Source organism: Vanacampus margaritifer, chromosome 2, assembly GCF_051991255.1.
Source record: "Vanacampus margaritifer isolate UIUO_Vmar chromosome 2, RoL_Vmar_1.0, whole genome shotgun sequence".
Classification (NCBI taxonomy): domain Eukaryota; kingdom Metazoa; phylum Chordata; class Actinopteri; order Syngnathiformes; family Syngnathidae; genus Vanacampus; species Vanacampus margaritifer.
The window spans coordinates 1,802,050-1,827,975 of NC_135433.1; the positions used below are offsets into that span (position 1 = coordinate 1,802,050).

Below are 25,926 nucleotides of genomic sequence, written 5' to 3' on the forward strand. Positions count from 1 at the left end.
ATTCTATCTGAGCTAGTCAAGCAAAATAGCAAAAGAAAGAAAACACCACCCACTCACAGACTTAGACTTGCGCTGATAACAAAAATAAGGCCCTTAGTGTCTACACCAAAAACATGATCATCTAGCCTGGACGGCAAAGCCGAAAGGTAAGGAGAGCTGCAATATTAGCACAGATAATCATTCTGTTTTGGTGAAAAGAAACAAGGAATGATATCCACCTGGCTTGTTGTCATCCAAACGAAAGCCAAGCTTGCCATTGGCCCGGAAGTAGTGTTCATTTTATCCACAAATTTTAAATTTAGTCTCAGTTTTAGTTCAGTTTCAATCATGCTTGTTAGTTTTTAATCATATTTAGTCAACCTCATTCCATTTTTAGTCAACTATAAATCTACTATTTTAGTCTTTATTTTAGTACAAGAAAACTAGTCTAGTTTTAGTCAACAAAAATTGTCAACGTTTTAGTCTAGTTTTAGTCAGGGCAATCCTTTTACCCCTGTATTTTATTACGTCAGCAGATTATGTTGAACATTTCGGATCTAAAACTTTTTCATATAAAATGTTCTCTCATCTTTTTGATGAAAAACTATTTGACACACAATTACAGTATATCAACAAGTGGCTACTATGCATAGCTCCATGCTATGAGCTAGTAAATTAGCCAGCATTAGTTAGCGGTCAGATTGACATTATTGTTGGAACGTTTTAGCCGTTGGATTACTGTTACATAATTTATAACTATAATTAACTTCTTTTTTTTTAACCTTTTACCTCCTATCAGTCCCATGTGTTTGTGTATGTTGCACTCGCTAGCTGCAGATTTGAAAGGGCGTGTGTCACTGCGTGTCACATAACAGTGTCACGGTAACAGATTAGCAGAGACAAGATTTTACAAGATCATGTAATTTTCGCCTCGTTTTTGTTCATGAACTAAAATGTCCATAGATTTTAGTCCAGTTTTTATTAAGTGAAGTACATTTTCATCTCATCGCATACTAATTATTAGTCCCACTTATTGTTTATTAATTAGTGTTTTAGTCTAGTCTAGTTTAAGTCCGGTGAAAAATCTGCATTGATGAAATTATTTTTGTTTAATTTTCGTTGACGAAATTAACACTACCAGGAAGTACTTAGGGCAGGCTGAGAACTTTTTTTTTTTTTTTAAGTACACTCACTCACACAAACACATACAAACACGGTCTCCCGGGTTTGGAAGCGAACCCACGACGCCTGCATGCGGGTTGAGAACATGCTCACTGCACAAGACAGGTCCGCCCCTAAAACGAGCCAATTTCGCATAATGTGCTGCAAAACTGGTGTCCATCATTCTTTATCATTGGACCATTTTTGCAAAAGCCTACCACAGACATGTTATTAAAATCACCTTTTGTATGTCTCATTTAAAGGAAATAAAAATGTCATTTAGACAGACTTGAAAATAGCTTCAAGTAATGTTAAGTGTAGTGTAATGATGACATCAGATTGGAGTGGAAAATCCCTGAAAAGCATGACATTTCCAGCCTGAATTTCACTTTTTTTCTCTCCTATTATTCGAAAGTGACTTTTGGCTGATAATGACCCGACAGACTGCAGGCAGCAAAGAGGCAAAATCTCCAGCTTCCTATTCACGCCGCCGGGAAAAACTCTCCCACTCGCTGTCAGAGAAAACACAAGGAAGACATCCAAAGAGAGAGAGCGAGGGCGAGCGTGGAACTTCTTGTCAGCACTCTCACGTGTTTACTGGAGGCTCCGTGTAGACGGGGAACTCGCTTGGAATGAGTGTGCAGCTCTAATATCATCTCCAAGGAGAGCAGGTTAGCAATTAGCTTGCTGCTAAATGATTAATAACTACAGTACACATGTGCACCACGAGGGGGAATATTGTAGCCTCCTTCAAGGTGGACTAAAATACCATACATTACATTTTATTTTAGAAAGAATACTCCTAGTATGGGTTAGTGGTTGTTGTTTTGGTGTGTATTCACTGATGTGTAACTGAGCTGTATTGAGTCCTATGATTCAAATGTGTCCATGTGGGCTCATTCAGTAGTTACTTTGCATAATATACTTCAATGCAATTCAGAACCCCCCCATTTCATTTCTCAAGCCATTAGTAGTGTAATTGGAGTAGTACACATCCCAGAATGCAATGTGATGTAAAATCTTTGTTTAAGTCATGCAATATGTAAAAGCCTATTTAATTTGAATTATTTAAACTTGTCTCCATACATGTGAAGATGTCATGACAACTAAAGAAATTATTCAGGGAAAGGACTGCGAAAGGAGGAAATAAAACGGTTATACAGGGACATCTGCAGGGAAATGATAAAACTACATTTACATCAACAGATCCCTTAGTTACTCTTGCTAAATAATAATTGTTTAATCAATAATAAATCATTAATACCACAATAACAAATTGACTGACCTCTAGACTTTAGAGATAGATAGATAGATAGATAGATAGATAGATAGATAGATAGATAGATAGATAGATAGATAGATAGATAGATAGATAGATAGATAGATAGATAGATAGATAGATAGATAGATAGATAGATAGGTAAAGTCTACTCAAGAACAGGATAGCGTCGCCGTTGACACAACTCATAATGTATTACAAGCGTAAAAAAAGTATTTATCCGTGCACTTTCACTCATTCAAACTTGAACACAGAGAAAAAAATCATGCCGACTGATACAGTAATTTGGCGTTTAGCGAGATTTAGCCAATCACGAGCTGCCGTCCTTTCAATTCACCAATCACAAGCGAGGATGGTGTTGGGTCTTTCACGGACGTCAAATAGTGGCACCGTAGAGTTCTATTAGTACTGGATGGATCCGATACACGTAAACATTTCAATGCCGGCGTTGACACATGTTGTGAGATCTGCGTTCAGATACCCAGCATGGCCGCTCCGTATATGAAGTCCTAAGACATGAGAGGGCACAGGATGCAGTGATGCAACTTGGCATTGTCGTATTATGTCGTAAGAAGTGTGAATATTGGAGCCTAACTTATTGAACGTAGTAGTTTATGAGCTCAAGATAATTTAGCTTGCCATGTTTCGCCAGACGAAGGCGGTGCTCGAGAAACTTCGACATATACGGTAAGTTAGCTAGCATTGGCTAGCTACCCACCTAGCATCGTCGTGTCATAATAATGACTCCAATGAACTAACGTGTAATGACAGTGACACTGTTTTAGCTTCGCAGCATCGTGACCAAGGTTTTAAAAAGTTTGATACAGAAATGAACTGGATATTTGAGCGCATTTTGGTACTGACAGTCATTTGTTATGGAGGGGAATCTTACTGTGTGATTTAGTAGAAAAAATAGTATAAAGTAAACATATAGGGAAATTAGAAGCAAGCAATTAAGCAAGCAATTACTTATATGTTTGGAGGAAAAAGTGTAATTTAAGATAGTCACTAAAGCCGACACTCGATTGATTGATGCGTTGTTTGGTTGATTTTGAGGACACTTGATGCAATTGTGGGAGTGAAAACTCAATTTAAGTCAACACCAGACTTGATAAAAGTACGTTTCCATTATAAGCAGGTTTAGCATATTTTAAGCATTTTTGAATCAGTGTACAATAGTCTGCATACTGTTTGATTGAGAATAAACTAAAATGTATATAAATGTTTCCCCTTAACCTAGTTTAAAGGTCCCACATCTGTCATGGAGACAGAGGAGCACTGCAGCAGCAGGAGAGAAGGCTCTTCCATACACAGCAGGCCAACAAATCCATGGATTTACAGTTAAAGAGGTACAATGGGTCTTTTTTGGTACAATCACTCAATCATAGAGGACAAAACTGTCATTTCAGACAAATTGATTGATAGACATGACGAATGGCTCATGTATGGAATATTGACTATAATTAAATGTCATTGTCTTTTTCATGCAGGTCGTGGCCGTCCCTGACTTGTTCCTCACTGCCATCAAGTTGACTCATGATAAAACAGGAGCTCAGTACCTGCACACGGCCAGGGATGATCCTAACAATCTCTTCAGGTTGCTTAAAAACAAACAAACAAATGTAGCCTATGTGCTGTACTAGCTGTTGCCACGCTAAGACTCCACTCTGGTCTTTCTGTGTTTTCAGCGTGCAGTTCCGGACCACCCCCATGGACAGCACGGGGGTCCCTCACATCCTGGAGCACACGGTGCTGTGCGGGTCCCAAAAGTATCCGTGCAGAGATCCTTTCTTCAAAATGCTCAATAGGTCGCTGTCCACATTCATGAACGCCTTCACAGGTACATACTGAAACACTGATAATCAATTTTATTGAGGGCGGATTTTTCATAGATTACAATTAGGACCCGACCGATTAATCAGCCGCCCATTATAATTGGCCTATTATTGCCCTTCAAACACCAGCGAAAACAATCGGCCAATTGGGCCAAATGGCAGATTATTTTCCCCTTAAAACGTTATCGTCGTTGAAAAACAAATTTTCTGACTGTGAAAGTACCCTGAATGCACCATTTTGCTTTCGTAGCATTAGGAACTAGCGAGTGTGTAGCGTATGTTATTCTGTTGTCCCTAAACATCCTTTAAGCTGTTTAATGACACCCCAGTTGGCGTTAACTGTAAAACTAAACACACGACCATAAGAACAACATTGACTGTATATTTAAATACAAAACGTGCTTTGTTTTTAAAACATCGCTAGCCTCGCACTAATGCTAAAAGCGAAGGGAGGATCCCATTCAAATGCTAGCAAGAAGTTAGCATTGACTTCGGAAGTCAAATAACAAATATGCACATACAAATGGTGTGGGAACACACACTCACAAGTAAGATAACACTACGCAAAGGCACAAATTCTTCCCAATGTGTGAGAAATTAAGTTATTTTAATACAATTCAATCGGAGTCCAGTCCAGTAACTTTTAACTATTTGTTCTTACTGTTTTTTTCAGTTTCTATTATTTTAGTTTATTCTGTTCTTATTTCACTTTCTTATTGTTTTCTTTTGTCATTGTCCTTCCAAATTCTATTTAAAGTTGATATTACAAGAATTCAAAGACTTTATTTTCTCAAAATTCTAGGATGCAAACCTCCAAGAATTTTTTCTTTTTGGTCTTAATACACATTTGAACGTGACATGGCAGGAAATACAATCCTCAAGGTCCCAGGTTAGCACAATAAGTCCCAAGACTTGTGAAAATAATACAAGATAAAAATATATAAATTAAAAGGTTAATGCTTTAAAGCAGTTGTAAACAAGTAAGAATGGTTTTATTATTTATTGACCCATAAATCTATACAATAACCTTGTATACTTAATTAAAATTTGTTGATAAGGTCATACTATGGACTTGCCATTCAAAGCAGAGAATCTAAATAGCGAAAGTTAATTGGTATTTTTTTTTTCTGCCAAAAATCGTTATCAGTTTCGGCCAAAAAAAATCCATATCGGTCGGGCCCTAATCATAATGTACTTCTTAGAATTTGAACAAATATGATAACAAGTGATGACTCCACCCCTTTTAATAAAGCTAACCTTTAAAGTGACTAAGTGTGGTTTTCCTTGTCAACAGCGAGCGACTACACCATGTATCCATTCTCCACGCAGAACGCAAAAGACTTCCAGAATCTTCTGTCCGTCTACCTGGACGCCGTGTTCTTCCCGTGCTTACGGGAGCAGGACTTCTGGTGAGTGTTTGGAACTTTCTGGTTGTTGTTTTTTTGCTTCACGATCACGATCGAAAACTTTCCAGGCAGGAGGGCTGGAGGCTGGAGAACGAAGACGCCACCGACGCCAGCTCGCCTCTGGTCTTCAAAGGAGTGGTCTTCAACGAGATGAAAGGAGCCTTTGTGAGTCCGAATCCTCACCTGAAACTGAAAGGACACGAATCCTGACTCGTGACGGCTCGTTTTTGCTTCCTGACAGTCAGACAACGAGCGCCTGTATGCTCAGCACCTCCAGAACAAACTTTATCCCGACCACACGTATTCGGTGGTGTCTGGTGGCGAGCCGCTGGCCATCCCCGACCTCACCTGGGAGCAGCTCAAGCAGTTCCACGCCACGCACTACCACCCCAGCAATGCCAGGTAACGCACCCACACACGTCGCTATATCGGAGTGCAATTATTCGAAATTTGAGTACAAGTTCAATTAATACACTTCACAATTACAAAATCAGCATAATCGTAAACAAAAATAAAAGATTATTAATGCAAATTTTTTGTTGTCTAAATTTATATACAGACGCTCCCCTACTTACGAACATTCGAGTTACGAACAACAGTACATACGAACATTTCGGCGCGTACAGTATGTCGAAAAATGTTCGGAAAGAAATGCTGTAAGTTAGATTTTGTATTGCGCGTAGTGCTTCTTTCCGCCGCTAATACCGACGATTGGCGCCGTGAGAGCTCATTGGAGGCTGAGCAAGGTGGCGAGGAGGAGGAGGAGGAGGAGGAAACGCCGGTCCCCATGAAGCAGGAAATAACTTTTGAAGCCGATTCCAGCGACGACGAAGAATCTCTCATGATATAAAATCCTCCTCTTCCTCCTCCTCCATCATCTCCTTAAGCATCGAGTACATCTTCCAAAAGTAAGTTAAACTTCATTTTATTTCTCTTATTACGTACATGTACATACTGTGTGTGTGTCTTTCGCTCTCTCTCTCTAACATACGTAGTACAGTACAGTACTGTACGTATTCTCTCCATTTTATTAAAAGTTTTTTTCAGTACAAACCAATGCAGGTTACTTGTACAAGCCTTAAACATACTTATATAAACCTTCAATATACTTATATAGGCTTTAAACATAAATTATAATACAAAATATAGCACTGAAGCAACTTACGAACAAATTCACCTTACGAACGATCGTCCGGAACGTAACTCGTTCGTAAGGTGGGGAGCGTCTGTATTTGCATTTTTTTCTTTTAAAATGACTAATTTAATACATGTTGTTTTGTCCAAAAGGAACTTTTTCAAAGAAAATTTTTTTTCTTGTTTTGTAGCAAAAAATCAAATCGTGAGTTCAATGATTACACAAATTAATCGTGATTAATATATTCTTCATAATTGATCAGCACTAATCGGAGTGCCAAGTTGGGAACAAGGAGCAGGATGTGAAGTTTAACATTTACACTCACTCCTCCCACCCTATTGCCTTGAAAGCAAATGTGAAAGCGCACACAGTTTTGACTCTATGCCTTGCTGTGGAAAAGGCGGGTAAAAGTCTCATCATGAGTTTTATGTATCATTTTGTCAGTGTGAAATGGGCATAACTTTTGTGCATACACAAATACTCCATCTATTATGGCCAAGACTTAAAAACGTTTGCACAAACTCCATGTAAAAGAGAATAATGCTGTGATTTCCACTTCCTCTGTGTGGAAAAAGGCACAGGTAGATTAATGTAAAGTCACAAAAATCTGCATGAAAGGGGCTTGGATGTAATTTTTCTCACCTTTGTTTCCGAGACTGTAGCAGCTATGCAGCATTTTTCTGCCTTCTATTATTATTATTATTATTATGTTTTTATTTTTGTGTAAACGGCACTGGCGGATTGACTGATAGCATTTTCCACCTTTTTTCCATCTGGCTGTTCTGTATTAATGGCACTAGAGCTGTCAAAATCAATCGATTAATCAACAAGTAATCAATTATCAAATTGATCCACAACTATTTTAATAATCGAGTAATTGTATTGAGCCATTTATAATTTAAAATTACACAAATCCTCAGATATCAGTATATCAACAGTAATTGTTGACTGATTTCTGTAGTCCTTCATGAATGAAGACTGATTAGCTTCTGTGTTGAATCAAAATTTGCATTTGCAAACATGTGTTTTTACTTTGGAAAACAATGACTGAACTGGAAACATAGCACATCAATCACCCCCCCCCCCTTTTTTTTAAAATCACTATACGAATACAAAGTATGAAATAACAGCCAATCACTGGTTAATAAACAGTAATCAGGGGAAACACTAATACACTCTGATTTGTCGATTAATCTAGGATTAGGATTAGGGTGCCTTTATTGTCATTGTACACAGGTACAACGAAATTGTGGAGGGTTCCCGTTGCCAGTGGAATAAGAAAAGAGTAAAAAAATATAGTTATAAAATAAAATTGAAGTAAAATAGCATATAATAAATCGATTGAATAATCATAGATTAATCAATTATAATAATATTCGATAGTGACAGTACTACTGACAGCATTTTCCACCTTTTTTTTCCGTCTGGCTGTTCTGTATTAATAGCACCATTCTGGGATTGGAGTGCAAAGTACTGTCCCCTTACACACAAGCACCTGTGATACTGCTGTATGTTAGAAATTGTTTACTTCCACCATCTTTTCCATACACGTGGGACAGCCACCTTGGAAAGTGTCTGGCTTCAAATTGCTGTGTGAAAAAGCGTTAGAAAGCTTGGCAATTTGCTAGCAATCCACAACGTGGCCCATATTTGTGTCTAAAATTGTATGTATTATGTCTCCTCACATGTCCGCATTTGCTCTTCAGGTTCTTCACATATGGAGACCTTCCTCTGGAGCAACACCTGAAGCAGATTGACCAGGAGGCGCTGTCCAAGTTTCAACGCATCCATCCCGACACGGAAGTTCCGTCTCAGCCGCACTGGACCAGCCCCGTGAGCGCTCTAAAAGTCTCAAGGACGCTAAATGTAAATAATGTGTTTTGATGTATTAATTGTCATGTTCAGAGAGAAGAGCACGTGATCTGCAGTCCCGACGCGATGGCTCCCGACGCCACGCGACAGAACACGCTGTGTGTCAGTTTCCTGCTGGGAGAGTAAAACAACAATTATTCTGTGGCTTCATGTGTTTTATACAGCATGTTCATTTTGAGTCATTAGTCAGTAGGGGGAAAATGGTGAGTTTATTTCCAATCCTTGTGTCTCTGGTGGAGCAAATTATATTCTTTTTGTGTAGTATGGCCACTATTTTTTTTTTAAATTAATAGATTAGTCACACAAATCCATTTGCATAGAAAAACATGTGCTATTTTAAATGCGTATTCTGTTGGTTGCGATGAATTCTGAAGCTTAAAGCTACTAAACGCAGAAAATTCCATTTCAAATCGCTACACACTCCCTTTAGGTGATACTTGACTCATTGAGCCATTTTCAACAGTAAAAAGTTAATACTTTGTCCAGAATAAATTTAGTAACTTTATTATTTTTCGTGTACAATTAATACCCTTAAAAACAAATGTTTCCACTTGCTATCGACTGAAGAGGTAGGTAACGAGTTTAACGACCAATCATGGCTCAGTTTGCTGACCAAACCCAGAAAACAGGTGAGCAATGATTGGTCGACTCGTTACCTACTTCCTCAGAACAGGTGATGTCATCTTCAGTTGGAAATTTGTTTTTAAGGTATTAACTCATTTGCGTTCAAAAACCTATAAATACGTTCTATTTTGAACATTACCATGGTGCCAAAAACGTATTTATATGTTTTTAAAATGTTTTTTTTTTAAGATAGAGCAAGGCTTGGATGCAGCCTCTGAACTGCAGAGAACTGGTGAAGCAGTGATATTAATTACAAAAATGGCCAGCAGGTGGCAGCTGCGAATAAGAGATCAACCAGAGCCATGTTGCAAAAAGCTCTTTCCCCACTGTTTTAAACAGATTTGTGAATAATGTTGAAACTTTGCTATATTCTAATGCTAATTGCTGTAAAACGGAAACGGATGAATGAAAGAAGAGACTCGAATCTTACTCTTTTGATAGGTTCCATGTTTTTATAGCAATAGAACACAATGTTCTGTAGGCCTTGCAAAATCTGTCAAAATCCAGTCAAACAACCGGGAGCGAAGGGGGTTGCTTCAGTGAAAATGGCTGGCAGTGAATGAGTTAATTGTATACAAAAAATAATGTAGTTATCAAATTCATTCTGGACACACTACTATTTTATTTACTGCTGAAAAAAGGCTCAATGAGTCAAGTAGCCCTTTCACGGACAAAATGCGCACATGACATCACATCTGCAGACAGTGAGAAATTTCAACCCAAATCCAATACCAGGAGTACCCATTGTGAACATCTAAGGTTTTAATCTACTGTCATAAATGGTCAAAATAAAAATGCTATTTTGAAGATGCAGTACTGTATTTTTAGACAAATTGTTTCATAGAGCAACTTTAAGATGTTAAACTTAGCCCGGCGTTTTCCTCCGCAGCATCACCGATACCTTCGAAGCCTTCACCCTCAGCCTGCTGTCTTCTCTGATGACATCCGGTCCCAACGCTCCCTTCTACAAAGCTCTCATCGAACCCAAAATTGGAACGGACTTCTCCTCGGTGGTCGGGTGAGACGAGCAGGAAGAGGAGAAAGTTTGGATTAGGAGTTAAACCTTTCAGCGTGGCGAACGCGATGTCGTTTTGTGTTCCGCAGATACGACGGCAGCACAAAGGAGGCATCGTTCAGCATCGGCCTGCAGGGGATGGCCGAGGAGGATGCGGAGAAAGTCAAGAACATCATACACCAAACTATCGCCGACATCATCGAGTAAGTCGGAGCGGGGATGGATCTGGGGTTAGTTTGTACCCTGTTTTCATGTCCATTTTCAAATGTTCATTTTCTTTGTCTGAATGTGACAATTATACAAATGGATCTCAACTCTCATCACCCCCTCGCATCATATTATGGTGCACCAACTCGAGTACATCGACACAATTAGGGGACGGGGGCCAGAGCGCTACTGTTCTTGGTCTCAGTTTTTGTAAAATGAATTTACCCACAGCAATATGTAGTACTTATAATGTACTATAAATATGTACTATAGTATAATAGACAGTTTTTTTGACTGGTGCGACTTATAGTCCCAAAAATATCGGACACAAATTTTCCATGTATTCTATTATATAGGGTGGTGTTGTTTGTGCGTTGCTCAAGATTGCGGTCTGTGATGTGACCTCAGCTCACACTGCGTCATCATCTCACAAATTTGCAATTTTTAATGGTACAAATATCCTAGCCTGGAAAGCCACACCCACTGTCTTGAAAAAAAAAGAAGTGGTTCTAGACAGGCATCCATAGACAGTGATTCGGCGGCACCAGCCGAAAACAGGCCGGCCAATCAAATTCGTTTATTCGCGTGACGTCGTCTTCGTGAGCAACGTCACGCTGTTCGAATATGAAAACAGAAGGACTCATGACATCATGAATCCACTGTTTCCCGCAACAACGACATAACTCATTCGCTCCTGTCTCTCTTCGGCTAGTAACCATGTTGGATTTTTACTCACTCTCCGTAAAAAAAATCAACTTAAACGACGTCACGTCCGCTCTTTGCTCATTGGTTCATTCCACTGTCTGTTAGCTCAGGTTTTCCCCCGCCTCAGAAATGTGACTGATTGGGCGGTTGACCAAACTCACTCTCCGTCAAAGCCGCGAGTGAGTCTGGATTTCCAGGCTACAAATATCCAGCTTTATTTCTCTCAAATTTGTGATTTCTTTTTCACAAATTTGTTACTTAATAATGTTGCAAATATTAGAGTTTTTTTCTTGTAAATTTGTGCGTTTTTTTTCTTGGGGTATTACTACCCCCCTCTCTAGAAAAAAATAAACCTTTATACATGGCCCTAATGTTCACCTGATAGCCATCATCTGAAAATTACACAATCTACCCCAATTTCTGATCACGTGATCAAAATTGTACCAAAATTGAGGAATGCTGAAACTTCTGGTAAAGGCGCACCGTACCGTTTCAAAAGGTCATAATAAAGCTTTTTCTACATCATGCATGCGCCACCGATACCCAGAGGAGTATGAAGAGCCCTGACTGTTTTACTCTGACTGCATCTTTCAGCTTATATCTTCTGTTTATATTAGTGTGTGGACCCCGTACACTCCACATTTTCTTTTGTGTGGGGAGGCGCGGAGTGGTGGAGGGTGACGTCATGTGCACGAACTCGCACGCGGACCGTGAAAGAGCCTGACACAGATGCTGCAGTTACGCTTTGGCCCAGAGGTGGCAGTCGCGAGTAAAAAAAAAAAATGTAAAAAAAAAAAAAAAAAGTGACAAACTGCACAAAGATTGTGTAAGATTTTCTGCCTAAATGAAAAAAACTAATTTCATAGGCACACTTTGTCTTTCATTATTCAGCCACCAAAAAAATGTGGGGTGGGTAAAGTTGATAAGTCATTTGTCGCAACTCTGATTTACCAATTCGGGGACTTTTTTAATTATAAGGAGATCATGTTGCATTTTTCCCTGCCTTTTTCCCCATGTAAAAGACACCTTGGCTTTTTACTTTTTGTCAATATATTTCTTTCTCTCATCAGGACTGGCTTCGAGGACGAGAGGATCGAGGCACTCCTGCACAAGATTGAGATCCAGATGAAGCACCAGTCCACCAACTTTGGCCTCTCCTTGGCCTCGGTGAGCGCATGCTGACGCGCACGTTTTCAGAGCCGGGTTTGAGTTTGTTTTTGTTTAGCTGGATTCTGCTTGTGTAGTACGTCGCATCTTTGTGGAACCACGACGGCGACCCGGTGGAGCTTCTGCAGATCAACGACAACGTCCTGAAGTTCAGAAGAGCCCTGGAGGAGAACCCGCGTTTCCTCCAGGACAAAGTCCAGCACTACTTTAAGGTTTGTGTGAGGGCACTGCAGATTACTAATAGGGCTGGATGATATAGCATGAAATGAAAAATGATATTTAGTAGGGATAATAGATAATAATTAGTGTTGTTCCGATACCGTTTTTTGTCCCCCGATACCGATTCCGATACCCAGCTTTGCAGTATCGGCCAATGCTGATACCATACCGATACCTACGTTTTGTTTTTTTTATCTCAACATGAAAAAGCTGTCCTCCCATTGGTTCAGAGCATTCAAGGGCCAATAAGATATCTTAGCTCGGCATGCAGTGAACATGTCACACATCAGTGAATGTCGTGCATGAGCAAGACACAAGATGCTGCATCCAAAGTCCTATATTAGCCTCAGAATGAATGGTATCGGCATGTTACTTGTTAGTACTCACCGATACTGATACCACTGTTTTAATGCAGTATCGGGGCCTCTGCCGATACCAGTATCAGTATCGGAACAACACTAATAATAATGCCGCTATTGGGCATTTTGACGAACATAGGTATCAGCCTTTTTTTTTTTTTTTTTTTTTTTAAATCTGACAGCCGGTAAAAGGTAAGTCTAAAACCATTTTAATCTCAGGGAACTATTTATTTAAATTCTCACTTAACTTTATAAGAGATCCTGCTGACCCTGGGAACAATCTGAAACTTTTGTTTTTGTTCGACATTAATACAAAGAAATGTGAAAGTTAAAGATTTCAGTTTTTTTTTTATTTTGGAAAAGAAAAGATGTTTGGGTATTTACTTCTTAAGGTTTCCATATAACATTTTAAGACCTATACAGTGGTACCTCGGCTCACGAACGCTTCAGCTCACGAACTTTTCGCCTCACGAACATTAAATTCGCGAGCATATAGTCTCAGCTGACGAACTAGTTTTCGGCGGACGAACCAAATCACGCGACACGAGAAATCACGAGAAGCTGATGCACGCTCACGGCGTCCAGTTCGTCACCCCCTTTCTTTGAGTGCGGACGCGATTTGTGTTTGGTAGACATTTTGGACCATTTTGGAGTGTGCTTTTGCTATCATGGGACCGAAAAAGACCCCACCACAGGCTAGTGTTAAGCCTAAGAAGACATTAAAGAAAATTACGGTCGAGCAGAAGAAGGAGATCATCGAAAAACACGAACGAGGTGTGCGTTTGTGTGACTTAGCGTCCCGGGTATTATCGCCGAGAAAGCACGGCAACTTCACTCGGATATCATCAAGAGGCAACCTGGAAGTTCATAATGAGGTCCTCAACACAGAGGATTTGATTCGCCTTCAAGAGGACAAGCAGAAGGAAGCCATTCAGGAGTTGTCATGTGAGGACGAGGAGGAGGAGATGGCTGCAGCATCAAGTGAGAGCATCAAGACCATGTTAACTAAGTGGAGTGATGTGCAGGCTTTTATCGAACAGTACCATTCAGAAAAGACTGTGTCTATGAGAATCATCAACATGATGAATGATAATGTGATGCCTCAGTTTCGTAAGACCTTACAACTCAGAAAGCAACAGGTGTCAATTAAGAGGTTTTTAGTCAGCAACAAGGATAAAGAGTCTCCTAAGAAGCAAAGAAGAGAAGCCACACCGGAGGACTCTCCTTCCAAACAGTAACTCCCTCCCTCCCTCCTCCTCCCACTCCATTCCATCAAGCCTTCAACTACTGTACCATCACAAAGGCAAGTTGCAAGTTTTGCAAATAAAAACACTTTATTATACAGTACAGTGTATTTCTTTAATTACAATACAATAGCACATTTATTATACATAAAATAAGGTATATTTTGTGTAGTTTTAAGGCTCTTTTAGTAGAAAATTGTGTTTTATGGGGACCTGGGAACGGATTATTCTCATTTCAATGGTTTCCTATGGGAAATACTTGTTTGGAAGACAAACTTTTCGGCTCACATACTCTCTGTGGGAACCAATTAAGTTCGTCAGCCAAGGTACCACTGTATATATATTTGTAAGTTTGGCAGTTATATTTTAAACAATTTTGACGCCAATATTCCCACCCACTCCTTTTTTTTTTATACTGAAAATGATTATGGGCTTCAAATATCGGTTATCGGCCTCCTTGACTACTAATGTTTTAAGTGTCCCAAAGACGTATTGATACGTTTTTTTATGCTAGAGCATACAGAAGGCTTTGATGCAGCCTCTCAACTGCAGAGAACGGTTGAAGCAATGGTAGTTATTACAAAAATGACCAGAAGGTGGCAGCAGAGTATAAGAGATCAACCAGGGCCATTTGCAAACAAGCTAATTTCCACACAGTTTAAACAGATTTGTGAATAATAATGAAACTTAACTATATTCTAATGCTAATTGCTGCAAAACGGAAACAGATAGAAATATACCGTATTTTTCGCACTATTTAATGAATGGCCTATTTAAAAACTTCTTCCATATATAAGGTGCACCACATTATAAGGCGCATAGAATAGAAGCTACTGTAGTGGCTGGGGTTGCGTTAAGCATCCACTAAATGGAGCTTACTTAACCAATATTGATCCACATATAAAGCTCCTCGGATTATTAGGTGCACTGTCGGTTTTTGAGAAAATGAAAGACTTTTAGGTGCACCTTTTATAGTGCGGAAAATACGGTACTTTTTTTCCTGATAAAAGAAGAGACACTAATCTTTCTTTTAGTAGGTTCCATGTTTTTATGGCAATAGAACACAATATTCTGTGGGCCTTGCAAAATCCGTCAAAATTCAGTAAAACAGCTGAGAGCAAAGGGGGTTACTTCAGTGAAAATTCAAGTTAATGTACCACTAATTGTCACACCCAACTAAGTGGGGCGAAATTCGTTCTGCGCATTTGACCCATCCCCTGAGGGAGCGGTAAGCAGCAGGGATTGCGCTCGGGAATCATATGGTGATCTAACCCCCCAATTCCAACCCTTTATACTGAGTGTCAAGCAGGGAGGCAAATGGGTCCCATTTTTATAGTCTTTGGTATGACCTGGCCGGGGATTGAACCCACAACCTCCCAGCTCAGGGCGGACACTCTACCACAAGGCCACTGAGCTGGTCACCTGCATTGGCTGCCAGTTAAGTACAATTGCAAAACATGACCAGATTTTTGTCCCATTTCTGGTATTTATTTTTCAGCCTGAGAAATAAATGAATAAATCCGTAACGTCAATTAATCAGCCAACCCTAATTACGGTACAGTATTAAATCCGATTCCTTCACCTCACTGCATTTCTTTCTGTCATCCAGGACAACACCCACAGACTGACCCTCTCCATGAGTCCTGACTCCTCCTACCTGGACAAGCAGGCCTCGGCCGAGCAGCGCAAGCTCCAGGAGAAGATCAGCGCTCTATCTGACAGCAACAAGAAGGACATTTATGAGAAAGGTGCTGATGATTACTCACAAATGGGATTCCTGAGGCACCCGAAGTGCCGTCATACTTTGACTTACAAATGCCACAGCTTTTGAACCTTTCCATTTACTAGCTTTGTTACTTCTGTGTTCAGGTCTTCAGCTGCTGGATGCTCAAAGTAAAACGCAGGATGCTTCATGTCTGCCTGCACTCAAAGTGTCCGACATCGTGCCCACCATACCCGTCACTCCTGTACATATGACCAACGCAGGTACCATACCACCACATTTGTTGTATATTTTACCCCATCTGGCTTCTGTCTCATTGTGCCACTCACACATTTCTAGCAATGACTTTCTTTGAGGTTCTGATTGGCTGAAGTCCCCTTTAACTCTTTCACTGCCACTGACGTTTAAAGACGTCAAGTAAAAACCTACGCTTCACTGCCAATGACGTCAAAAGACGTCATCCAATGATTTTTTTTTTTTTTTTGAAACGGGTAGAGGAAACCCTTCCGCATGTCTGGTGAAAGTTTTCAGTCTGTCTGTTGTGCCTAATGACTATTTTTGGCCCCTAGAGGGCAGCGATGACTCTCTTTTGACAAGATCGGGTGGGCGTCAGTAGAGGCGGAGCTAGAGCGTCGAGCAGGAGATGAGAATGGAAGACAAAGGAAAAATGGCGGCCGGTCGCGAGGAGCTCACGCCCGAGACGTTTTTTTCAAAGACCAAAAGCATCGCTGAAAAAGCACATTGTTGACAACGATGATCATCATCGATGATGAAGATGAGGGTGGTGACTCCGTGGTTAAGAAGCATTGACGCGGCAGTAGAAGACGTTAGATGGAGCTAGATGGAGGAGGGAACGGGCAATGGCGAGCGTTTGCAAGCAGCTCTACACTTACAAGACGAAAGGCATCGACCAACGCTAAAAGAGTACATTGATGACGACGGTGATCATCCTCGATGATGATGAAGGTGAATCCGAGCTTGACGGCGAAATTGGAACGGCTGACGCGGCGGCTATGACGGTGTCGTAACGCGGAACGCAACCGAGCACGCACAGGCGGACGTTCGATCAGACGACGGAGAGTGCCCCGAGTCCAATGCATATTCATCGGAGGAAGTGTGTACAGTCTGCTACTTGCTTTTTATTCCCCGGAAAAAAAGCCCGTCAAGAAAGTGTAACGTTTGCACGCAAAACGGACCAATGTGAAAGTGAAAGTAAACTGTTGTGCGAGTCCTGGCGTCTCCTTGCACGCAGGAGAGCGTTACAAAAGGAAAAACTGTATTTGAAACATCCACATAATTGTAAGTAGTACCACAGTTGCACACATTTGTAAATAGTTTGCGAAATTGTTTTGTCAAATTGTTACACTGTTGAATGGAAATAAACGTATTTTGCAATCAAAAAACACTTTTTCATTGTTGGTGAAAGCGTTTTACAGAAGTAAAGCACTATTTAGGTGTTTGTGGCATCATTCATGGACACAAAGAAGTGTACAATTCACTAGAGTGCATGAAATAACATCGTTTCACAAAAAGCTCTTTTTCTCCGTTTTTTGTTTCAAAAGAGAGAATTTCGGTGAAAGTAACCATTTTCTATTGTTGATTACTGAAGAACGGAATAAGGTAGAAACAAACTTTTTTTTCTGATGAAAGCTGAGAGTCCAATCTTTCATTTGGTAGTATGTGTGTTTCCATAGTCCAAACACAACATTTTCTGTGGACCTTGAAAGATCACTCAAAATGCTTAAATCGGCTGGCAGTGGGGACAACCCGTTTCTGAAAACGTCTGGCAATCAAAGAGTTAATTAGCCTAAAAAATGTTAGTTTTTCAATTGTTATCTCGGTGCATTTTTTTGTCTTCTGATGCGCAGGCGGTGTTCCGCTCCAGCTGTGCGAGCAGCCCACCAACGGCTTGGTGTACTTTCGGGCCATGTGCAGCCTCAACACGCTGCCTGAGGACCTGAAGCTTTATGTGCCGCTCTTCTGCAGCGTCATCACCAAGTCAGTCCACCTCACACACATACACACACACTACTCTGTGCTTATTCTCAGCCAAGCTGGGCTAGTCATTGATTGTTTGTATTAAATTAAGTTCATATTAGGACAGTATTTATTTTGGAAAATAAAATAAATTGATTAAAACAATACTTTTTCAAATAATTTTTTTATTAAGTCTTTATTTTAAAGGTTGTGTTTTTTTTTTAATCTTTTTTTGTGAAGTCTTATAAAATACATTTTTTCAGAGAAAAGTAAGTAAGTATATATATATATTATATATACAGTATATATATATATATATATATATATATATATATATATATATATATATATATATATATATATATTATAATTTTGGAGCGGAATGTATTTTACTGATAATTTTTTTATTAGAGCAAACCTTTAAAAAAACAATCCATATTTTTTGACATGTACTTGTACATTTGCCTACCGTTTTTTTAAACGCATTATTCTATTTTTAGAATTAAATAAAAATCAAGCGGATATATGTAAGTGGATTTCTGTGGAGAAAAAAAGTCTTAGATTTTATTTTAAGGCCACATGCACTTAATAGCTCTTGAACAACATGTTTGTGTTTACTTGTGTATTTGTGTGTTTTCAGGCTGGGTTGTGGCTCTCTTGACTACCGTCAGCAGGCCCAGCAGATGGAGCTGAGGACTGGCGGCATGTCTGTGTCCCCCCAAGTCATCCCTGACTGCACCCACATGGACATGTTTGAGCAGGTTAGCTTCACTAGGCTGCCCGGACCCGAAATAACGCAAAAACATGATGTTGTGCCCTCATTCCCTCTTCCAGGGTGTCCTCCTGTCCTCCTCATGCTTGGAGAGGAACCTCCCTGACATGTTCCGGCTCTGGGGGGACGTCTTCAACAGCCCCCGCTTTGACGACCAGGAGCGCTTGCGGGTGCTGGTGATGATGTCGGCGCAGGAACTGGCCAACGGGATCTCCTACTCTGGCCACGTATACGCTATGACACGGGCCGGTCACCTCCTGACGCCGGCCGGAGAACTCCTAGAAACCTTTGATGGGATGGACCAGGTAGCGGAATAAGCGAAGTGTGCATGTCAGCAGCGCGGTGTTTTATGGGTATGCCGGCTGGTAGCCTGCCACCTACTTGTCATTAAAAACTAATGGAGTCTAACGGGGGAAGCGCTGATTTGGACCATTTCAACTGTTGGAAAGTTGATGTTTATTATTATTATTATTTATTATTGTTATCTATTTTAAACATGAATAGCATGTCATTACTGACTACCCTCTGCCGGCACATGACAGTTTAGTCTATTTAAGTGCTTATTATTTGACTGAATGTGTGCACTTTACCGGAAGTTGGACCGACACAATACCGGGACGCGATCAAGAGACGGATAGGAGCTTTCTTCACTGAAAGGGTCAATTGGGGCTAGAAGCAGGTTCTTAAATGACTGTCACTCCATTAGTTTGGTTACACGTACGTCCGCTAGCAAGCCTCGTGATGCTTCAGTCTGTTTCCTCGCTTTCAGGATATTGACAAAATAAATGTGTTAAAAAAAATCAATTTTAGCCTCTTATACGTCCGTTTGGATCTTTCTTTTCTATCTGAAAATTGGGTGAACGGAGGTTTACAAGTGTACACTTCTGCCTTCTCGAGCATTGCAATGGTGTTTTTTTTGCCGGTAAACTCCATTAGGCCAGTTAAGAATGGCACCAAGGGCACGTGTCGTTTTTTTCACTTAAGGCTGAAAGTCGTTTAAACAATTCTTGCAAGCTTTAAGGCGTGCAGTTACGCAAACACTTTCAGCACTCCATCCGGCGCCATTCAAATGACGTCTTTGTTTGGTAGCAAGTTTTTTTTTTTTTTTTTACTTGATTTTCAAGCATGCGCAAACGTAATGCGCACTTCGCTTGTAGGGCAGACATTTGAAGAAATGGAAACACATTCTCCATTTGCTGTTATGATCCTCAGGTGAAGTTCATGAAGAGGATAGCGGAGATGTTGGACCTGACCCCGATCGTCCGCATGCTGCCCAGGATCAAGAAGCACCTCCTCAACCCAAACAATATGAGGTGTCTCTCATTTCCCAACCTTCCCACTCATGGCGGGGGGGAGCGAAGCTAATTTTGGACTTTCCTACAGGTGTGCCATCAATGCCACACCTCAGCGGGCGTCCGAGTCGGTGGCCCACCTGGAGAGCTTCATGAAGGATGTGGCTGGCAACAGGAAGCAGTTCAAAGCCGCGCGACCAAATGTCGTCGAGGTATGAAAGTGACGGACAGAGCACTTCACCTCATCTCATGTTGATGCGCTGCCTTGTTTCTCCACTAGAGTCCGCTGGATGTCCTCAACGTGTCTGGAGCCAGCAGGAAGCTTGTGGCTGTAGGTCTTTGTTTTCATCTTGTCTTAAAATTACTTCCTTCCAGTAATCCATCCTCCCCTGGCTTTTTTTGGGAAAATTCTGCCCTAGAAGCTAGTGTTGCTCAGCAACATGAAATTTGGTAGACATGTCTGTTAGAGATAGGCCGATATGTTTTTTTCACGGCCGATACCAATTTTTTTAAATTTATTTATTTATTATTATTATTATTTTTTATTTTTTTGGGAGAGCTCAGTATTGATCATTTGACATGTCATCATCATTGTTCTCCCTTTTTTTTTTGTATGTGGATGTGTGTTTGTGCGTGTGTGTGCGTGCGTGCGTGTAAAAAAAAAAATCCCATACCGTTCACCTAAACCGAACAATTCAAAATCCAGCCAGAGTCGTGGGGCCGCCAGGAGACCCGAAGAGGGACCAAAGAAAAGAAAGAAAAGCGAAGCCCAGCACCGACCAGACACCACCCACCGGGCCACTAACCAGAGTCCTTCACCAACCCCAGAGACATCTAAATTCCAACAAATCAGGGAGACCTCAAGGGCCCAAAGGAGAAACTGTGGAAAGGTAGAAAGGACAGACGAAGCAGAGTGAGATCCACAGACACCAGCCTCCACCGATTCAATGACCTGAGGGAGAAACAGATTGTGTCTGAGTTTCGATAGATGCTGGTGTGGTGGATCTGGCATGCATGAAAATCTCCACCAAAGAGGGGAGCCGTCGACCCCCGCCAGGACAGAGCAAGCGCAACACCTCAGGGCCCCCCAGGCCGCGGCAGCGCCAAAGGACGACCCCCGGGCCCCGCAGGGGCCACCGACCGGAGAGCAAACCCAGGAGCAGGAGCGCCCCCCCACCCCAACGCGGCCCGCGCCCCCAACCCAACGCAGCAGAACGGGGCACTGCATGCCCACCAGGCACCCCACCGGCCCCCAACCCCCGCTCCCCCGACGACCCCCCCCCCCCCCCGCCCCCCATCCACCCCAACCCAGCCCCAACCGCCCCCAGGTCCCCAAATCCCCAGACACCCCCCACCCCAGCACCCCCGTCCCCCGCCCCCACCAACCGACAGCCCCCCAGTCCCAGACCCCGGGGACACACCGCACCCAGGCATCGGCGCCGAAGAGGGGCCGGGCAGCGGAGCGGAGAGGGCATCCGCGCCAACCCCACCCCCCACCACTCGGAGGGACGGAACACCAGGGACAGAAGGGGAGATGGGGGCACCGGAGGACGGGCGGCACCCCCGAACCCCAGGCCAAGCGGGGAGAGGCCCTGGTCGTCACCCCAACGATCTAAGTGAAAAACTAACCCTGTTACTGAGTGTTTGCCAGCTCGCCGACTGGCGAACTCTACCCCTAAACCGTGAGTGTGACCCCACCCAGTGTATCTACATAAGTGTGAATGTGTGGTGCATTAAAATTGGGGGCAGGTGAACCGGAGCAGAGGGAAATGATGCACACGGACAGGGGACCGCAGCACTGCTCCATACTGCGGCCTGCCCCAACCGATGCCCCCCCCCCCCAGTTGTGTGGTGCATTAAAATTGGAGGGGAGCTGCAGGGCGGAGACGGTGTCTACACCCTACCCCACTCCCCCCCAAAGTGTGTTATGTGCCCTCTATGTCTAAAATGTATTGTGCAAAACTAGTGCAGTGAGTTAAGAGGGGCGACCAGCTGGGCCCCCCCCAACCGGGCGGGGGCGGGAGGCGCACCCGACCACCAAACCCCCACCCACCCCACCGGGACCCCGGCTCGCTCCCCGGATACTGGGGCCCGCCCGAAGTGCCCGGAGGCCCACCGGAGCGGGGCGGGCACAACACCAACCCCACCCACCCCACCCGGCCCCCGGAGCGCCAAGACCCAGGGGAGGGGGAGGAGGGCGGACAGGGGAGGGGGAGGAGACGACAGGAAGGGCAGGAGGCAGCGGCAGGGCCGCAGAGAGAGGGGGAGAGGAGGAGAGGAGGAGGAAGGGCGACGAGGGAGAAGGGACAGGGAGGCGGAGGACGGGCGGGGAGAGGCGAAGAGGGAGAGGAAGCAAGGGGGAGGAAGGGGGAGGGGAGAGGGAACCACGGGGCACCCCGGCGGCCCACAGGCCCCGAACCGCGTCGCCGGGCCCAGAGCGACGGACTGCGCCGGGGCGGCGCCGCCCCGAACACCAGGGAGAGCCCTGCAACACAGCACCCCCCACGAGACTCAGGGAACGACCAAGACGCAGCCGCCACCCAGCAGCCAATAGAGGGGCGGACCCGCCCACGCCCAGCCAGAGGGGGACAGCACCTGTAGAGTTAGTCCCCTGGCATGCAGTGAATCCGAATATTAGCCCTTAGTGCCCATTGGAGGTGAATCTGCTCGATCCAATACCCGATACCAATTATTAGTTGTAAGGGATGCCGAGAGCTGATATTTGGAGCCGATATTCATTTTCTAAAAGGGAAAATATTGGCATCAAAATTTGAAAAAATACAACCTCCAGCTTTTCAAATTTTTGAATTTTTAAGAAGTTGTTTATCGAACAACTTATAGGGTTCTTTAAATATTGGGAGTTTAAAAAAAACTGTGAATAGACATCTTTTTTTTAACACTTTTTTGAATTGAACTATTATTGGGCGTATGATTCTTCAAAATGGCCAATGCCGATATTCGTCAAAATGCTGAACATTGCCGCTGATAATCGGTTCAGCCGATAATCGGTTCCGCCGATAATCGCTCTATCCCTAATGTCTGTCATCAGTAGACACACAAAAAAGTCAAGAAAAGCCGTACTTTAAAATTTACAGGAGGTCTGCCATTTTGGAAGTTAAGTTTGATGACACACCATAAAACACCAATTGGTAGGACTTTGGAAATTCAGCCCCCCAAAACCAGTTTCACTTAGCTTTATGAATTTTGGTAGACTTGTCCCATAGGAGAAGTAGAACAAAAGTCGAGAAAAGCTACGCTTGAAATGACACAGGAAATCCACCACCTTGGTTTGAAATGGCCATCATTTAGACCATTTCCAGGAGTCTGAGCCAGTTTTGCTTATAAACATAAAATTTGGTATGCATGTCTATCACGAGTTGACCAGAAGCCTTGCTCAAAACGACCATTTTGATTTCAAGTGGCCATTTTACAGTCATTTTCCCAGAGGGCCCTTCAAAGGTGTATTTTGTCTGATTCTCTGCAAATTAAAACCAACTATCCTCGACAGATGGACGATGCTAAGATTGCCCAGAATTTGAGTTTTCAATTTGAGATCATAGCCTGAAGAGAGTCATAAGTTCCCCTTCATGTAATAACTGAGCTTCAACTTCTTTCAAAGTCGATAGACACTCGCATCGAGGGCCTGTGGTTATCTTTGGTTGATGTTTTTTCTTGACCAAGATCCTGAAATGTAGCTTCTAAACACTTGACAGGCCTTACTTTCTTTTTCCAAGGATCCACATTTCCAGCCCTGTCACATGAAGACTTTCTTCCAGCTGCCGTTTCCTGTCAACTTTGTCAGCGAGTCCATCCGCACCGTCCCCTACAGACACCAAGACTATGCCAGGTTTTGTTTAGAATTACTTCTTTTTTTTTTTAATTGGTTATGCTGCCGCAATATGAGGAACATGACTATTGAGCAACTTCCTGTCTCTGTCGCCAGTCTTTGCATTTTGGGAAGGATGATGACAGCCAAGTTTCTCCACGGAGAGATTCGCGAGAAGGGCGGGGCCTACGGTGGTGGAGCCAAGATGGGCGGGGGCGGCCTTTTCTCATTTTACTCTTACAGGTGCCTAGATGCTTTATTTACTTGAATGGTTATAGACACACTTTGAGAATTTACATGAATGAGAATGGTAAAAATAAAATAAAAATAGAAAATACCAAAAACATTTGAAGAAAATACACAAAGTGTTGTAAATTGAGATTAAACTACCATAATATATCTAAAACAAACAAACAAAAAAATTACAAATATTGAAAATATTGTAGGTTAAATAAATAGGTACAAATCAATTTTGGAATTTTGTTTTTTGCCAGAGAAAAACAGTACTAAATGAAATGAAAAAAAACATTTAAAAAAAAAACATACACTACAATGAAACAAAGTAACAATGCAAAAATATTTGTTAAAAGGAATTAAAAAAAAAAAAAGAAATAATTTTAAAAGATCTGACTAAAGTAACACTTTGCAAGAAAACTATTATTACAAAATAAAATACAAACATATTAATAAGACACCAAAAGCGTCAATACAATAAACAATAAAACACAAAGTGTGTCGAAACATTTGAGTGGTTCAGCTTGCATTTATTCTCCTTCTTTGCGTGCGTGCCAAAGGGATCCAAACTCGGTCCAGACGCTCTCCGCCTTCAGCAAAGGTGTCGACTGGGCAAAGTCGGCCAAGTTCAACCAGCAGGACATCGACGAAGCCAAGCTCTCCGTCTTCTCCGCCGTCGACTCGCCTGTGGCGCCCTCGGGCAAAGGTCAGGAACGCCCTTCTGGCGTTGAAAAACGTCGTAGCAGGGTACCAAAAGACCCAAGCCGAGTACCTGATGTTTTTGTTTTTTGATGCAGGAATGACCTTATTCCTAAGCGGACTCACAGACGAAATGAAGCAGCAACACCGCGAACGACTCTTTGCCGTCACCCGGGAAAACCTGTTGGACGTGGCTGAGAGGTTTGAACTCAATATGTCACTTGAACTTAATTCTCAAGTTTGCCATTTATCTCTTCCAGCCTCCCAAAATAAACAACAAAACATTTTGTACAGTTTTTTTTTTAAACAATAAAAATAGCACTTTGAGGACATAATGAAATGAAATGTAAATTGAATAGTTTTTGATAGGGCTGTGCAATGAATTGAAGTGTGTGTATAATTTATTTATATATATATATTTATATATATGTATATATTATTATATATTATATTATAAATTCTGTTTGGTCCAAAAGGAACAAACATAATTATAGTGTTCCTATTTTTTTTTTTTATTGGTCTTAATATTTTTAAATACTTAAACATTTTCTCGTCCATCCATCCATCCATTCTTTACCGCTTGTCCTCACAAGGGTCGCAGGGGTTGCTGGAGCCTATCCCAGCTGGCTTCGGGCAGTAGGCGGGGTACACCCTGAACTGGTTACCAGCCAATCGCAGGGCACATTTTCTCGTTTTGTACCAAAAAATCGTTTGAATAATCGTGATTTCAATTAGTGCCAAAATAATCGTTATTATTTTTCCCATAATCTAGCAGCCCTAGTTTTTGACATTCCATTCTGCTACAATGGACATGTGCGGCTCCTTCTGTTGTGTGCACCTTGGCCACCTGGTGGCAGTATATTACAAATTGACATGCGCCACAACTCCTCAATAAGCTTAAGTAAAATGAGTCATTTTTTACAAAGAATTAAGAATATTTGCCTTTGAGTATTGTTTATTTGTAGAAAGGTTTATCTACAAAAACTAAAATAATCCCCAAATATTTGTGTTTGGTGCAGGTACCTGAGCATCGGAAACAAGACGTCCGGCGTTGCCATCTTAGGCCCGGAGAACGATGGCATCAAGAAAGATCCATCGTGGGTGGTGAAATAAACCGTATGTGAAAACATTCTGTACATATTTATGCGACAAGACGAATAAATTATCATGTTGGAATAGAAAACCACAGACTATCT

At 42.1% G+C, this 25,926-nt stretch overlaps 1 protein-coding gene across 2 annotated transcripts; it reads left to right on the forward strand.

Annotated features, from left to right (window-relative positions):
* The first annotated feature begins 2,876 nt into the window (after positions 1–2,876).
* On the forward strand, positions 2,877–25,916 carry pitrm1 (pitrilysin metallopeptidase 1). 2 transcript variants are annotated; one of them, XM_077555753.1, is made up of 26 exons: positions 2,879–3,106; positions 3,660–3,768; positions 3,910–4,016; positions 4,108–4,259; positions 5,549–5,663; positions 5,729–5,825; positions 5,902–6,062; positions 8,502–8,628; positions 8,701–8,789; positions 10,181–10,309; positions 10,396–10,509; positions 12,289–12,385; positions 12,463–12,597; positions 15,817–15,955; positions 16,077–16,193; positions 17,799–17,928; positions 18,548–18,668; positions 18,742–18,984; positions 19,892–19,992; positions 20,063–20,183; positions 20,252–20,302; positions 23,706–23,818; positions 23,915–24,040; positions 24,592–24,737; positions 24,829–24,931; positions 25,750–25,916. In XM_077555753.1, exons 1-26 carry the CDS (start codon positions 3,060–3,062, stop codon positions 25,841–25,843), a joined length of 3,084 nt encoding a protein of 1,027 aa, XP_077411879.1. In that variant the 5' UTR covers positions 2,879–3,059; the 3' UTR covers positions 25,844–25,916. The 2 variants fall into 2 exon arrangements, with proteins under 2 accessions (XP_077411880.1, XP_077411879.1); XM_077555754.1 differs by lacking the exons at positions 23,706–23,818; positions 23,915–24,040; positions 24,592–24,737; positions 24,829–24,931; positions 25,750–25,916 and adding an exon at positions 20,678–21,087 and having other exon boundaries at positions 2,877–3,106.
* The last annotated feature ends 10 nt before the right edge of the window (positions 25,917–25,926 follow it).

Excerpts from the sequence above, each read along its gene's own strand:
- pitrm1 (XM_077555753.1), top strand. The coding sequence starts at position 3,060 with ATGTTTCGCCAGACGAAGGCGGTGCTCGAGAAACTTCGACATATACG. Across the intron at positions 8,790-10,180 it reads GTCAGTTTCCTGCTGGGAGA|CATCACCGATACCTTCGAAG; the intron begins GTAAAACAACAA and ends TTTCCTCCGCAG. Across the intron at positions 18,669-18,741 it reads ACATGGACATGTTTGAGCAG|GGTGTCCTCCTGTCCTCCTC; the intron begins GTTAGCTTCACT and ends TCCCTCTTCCAG.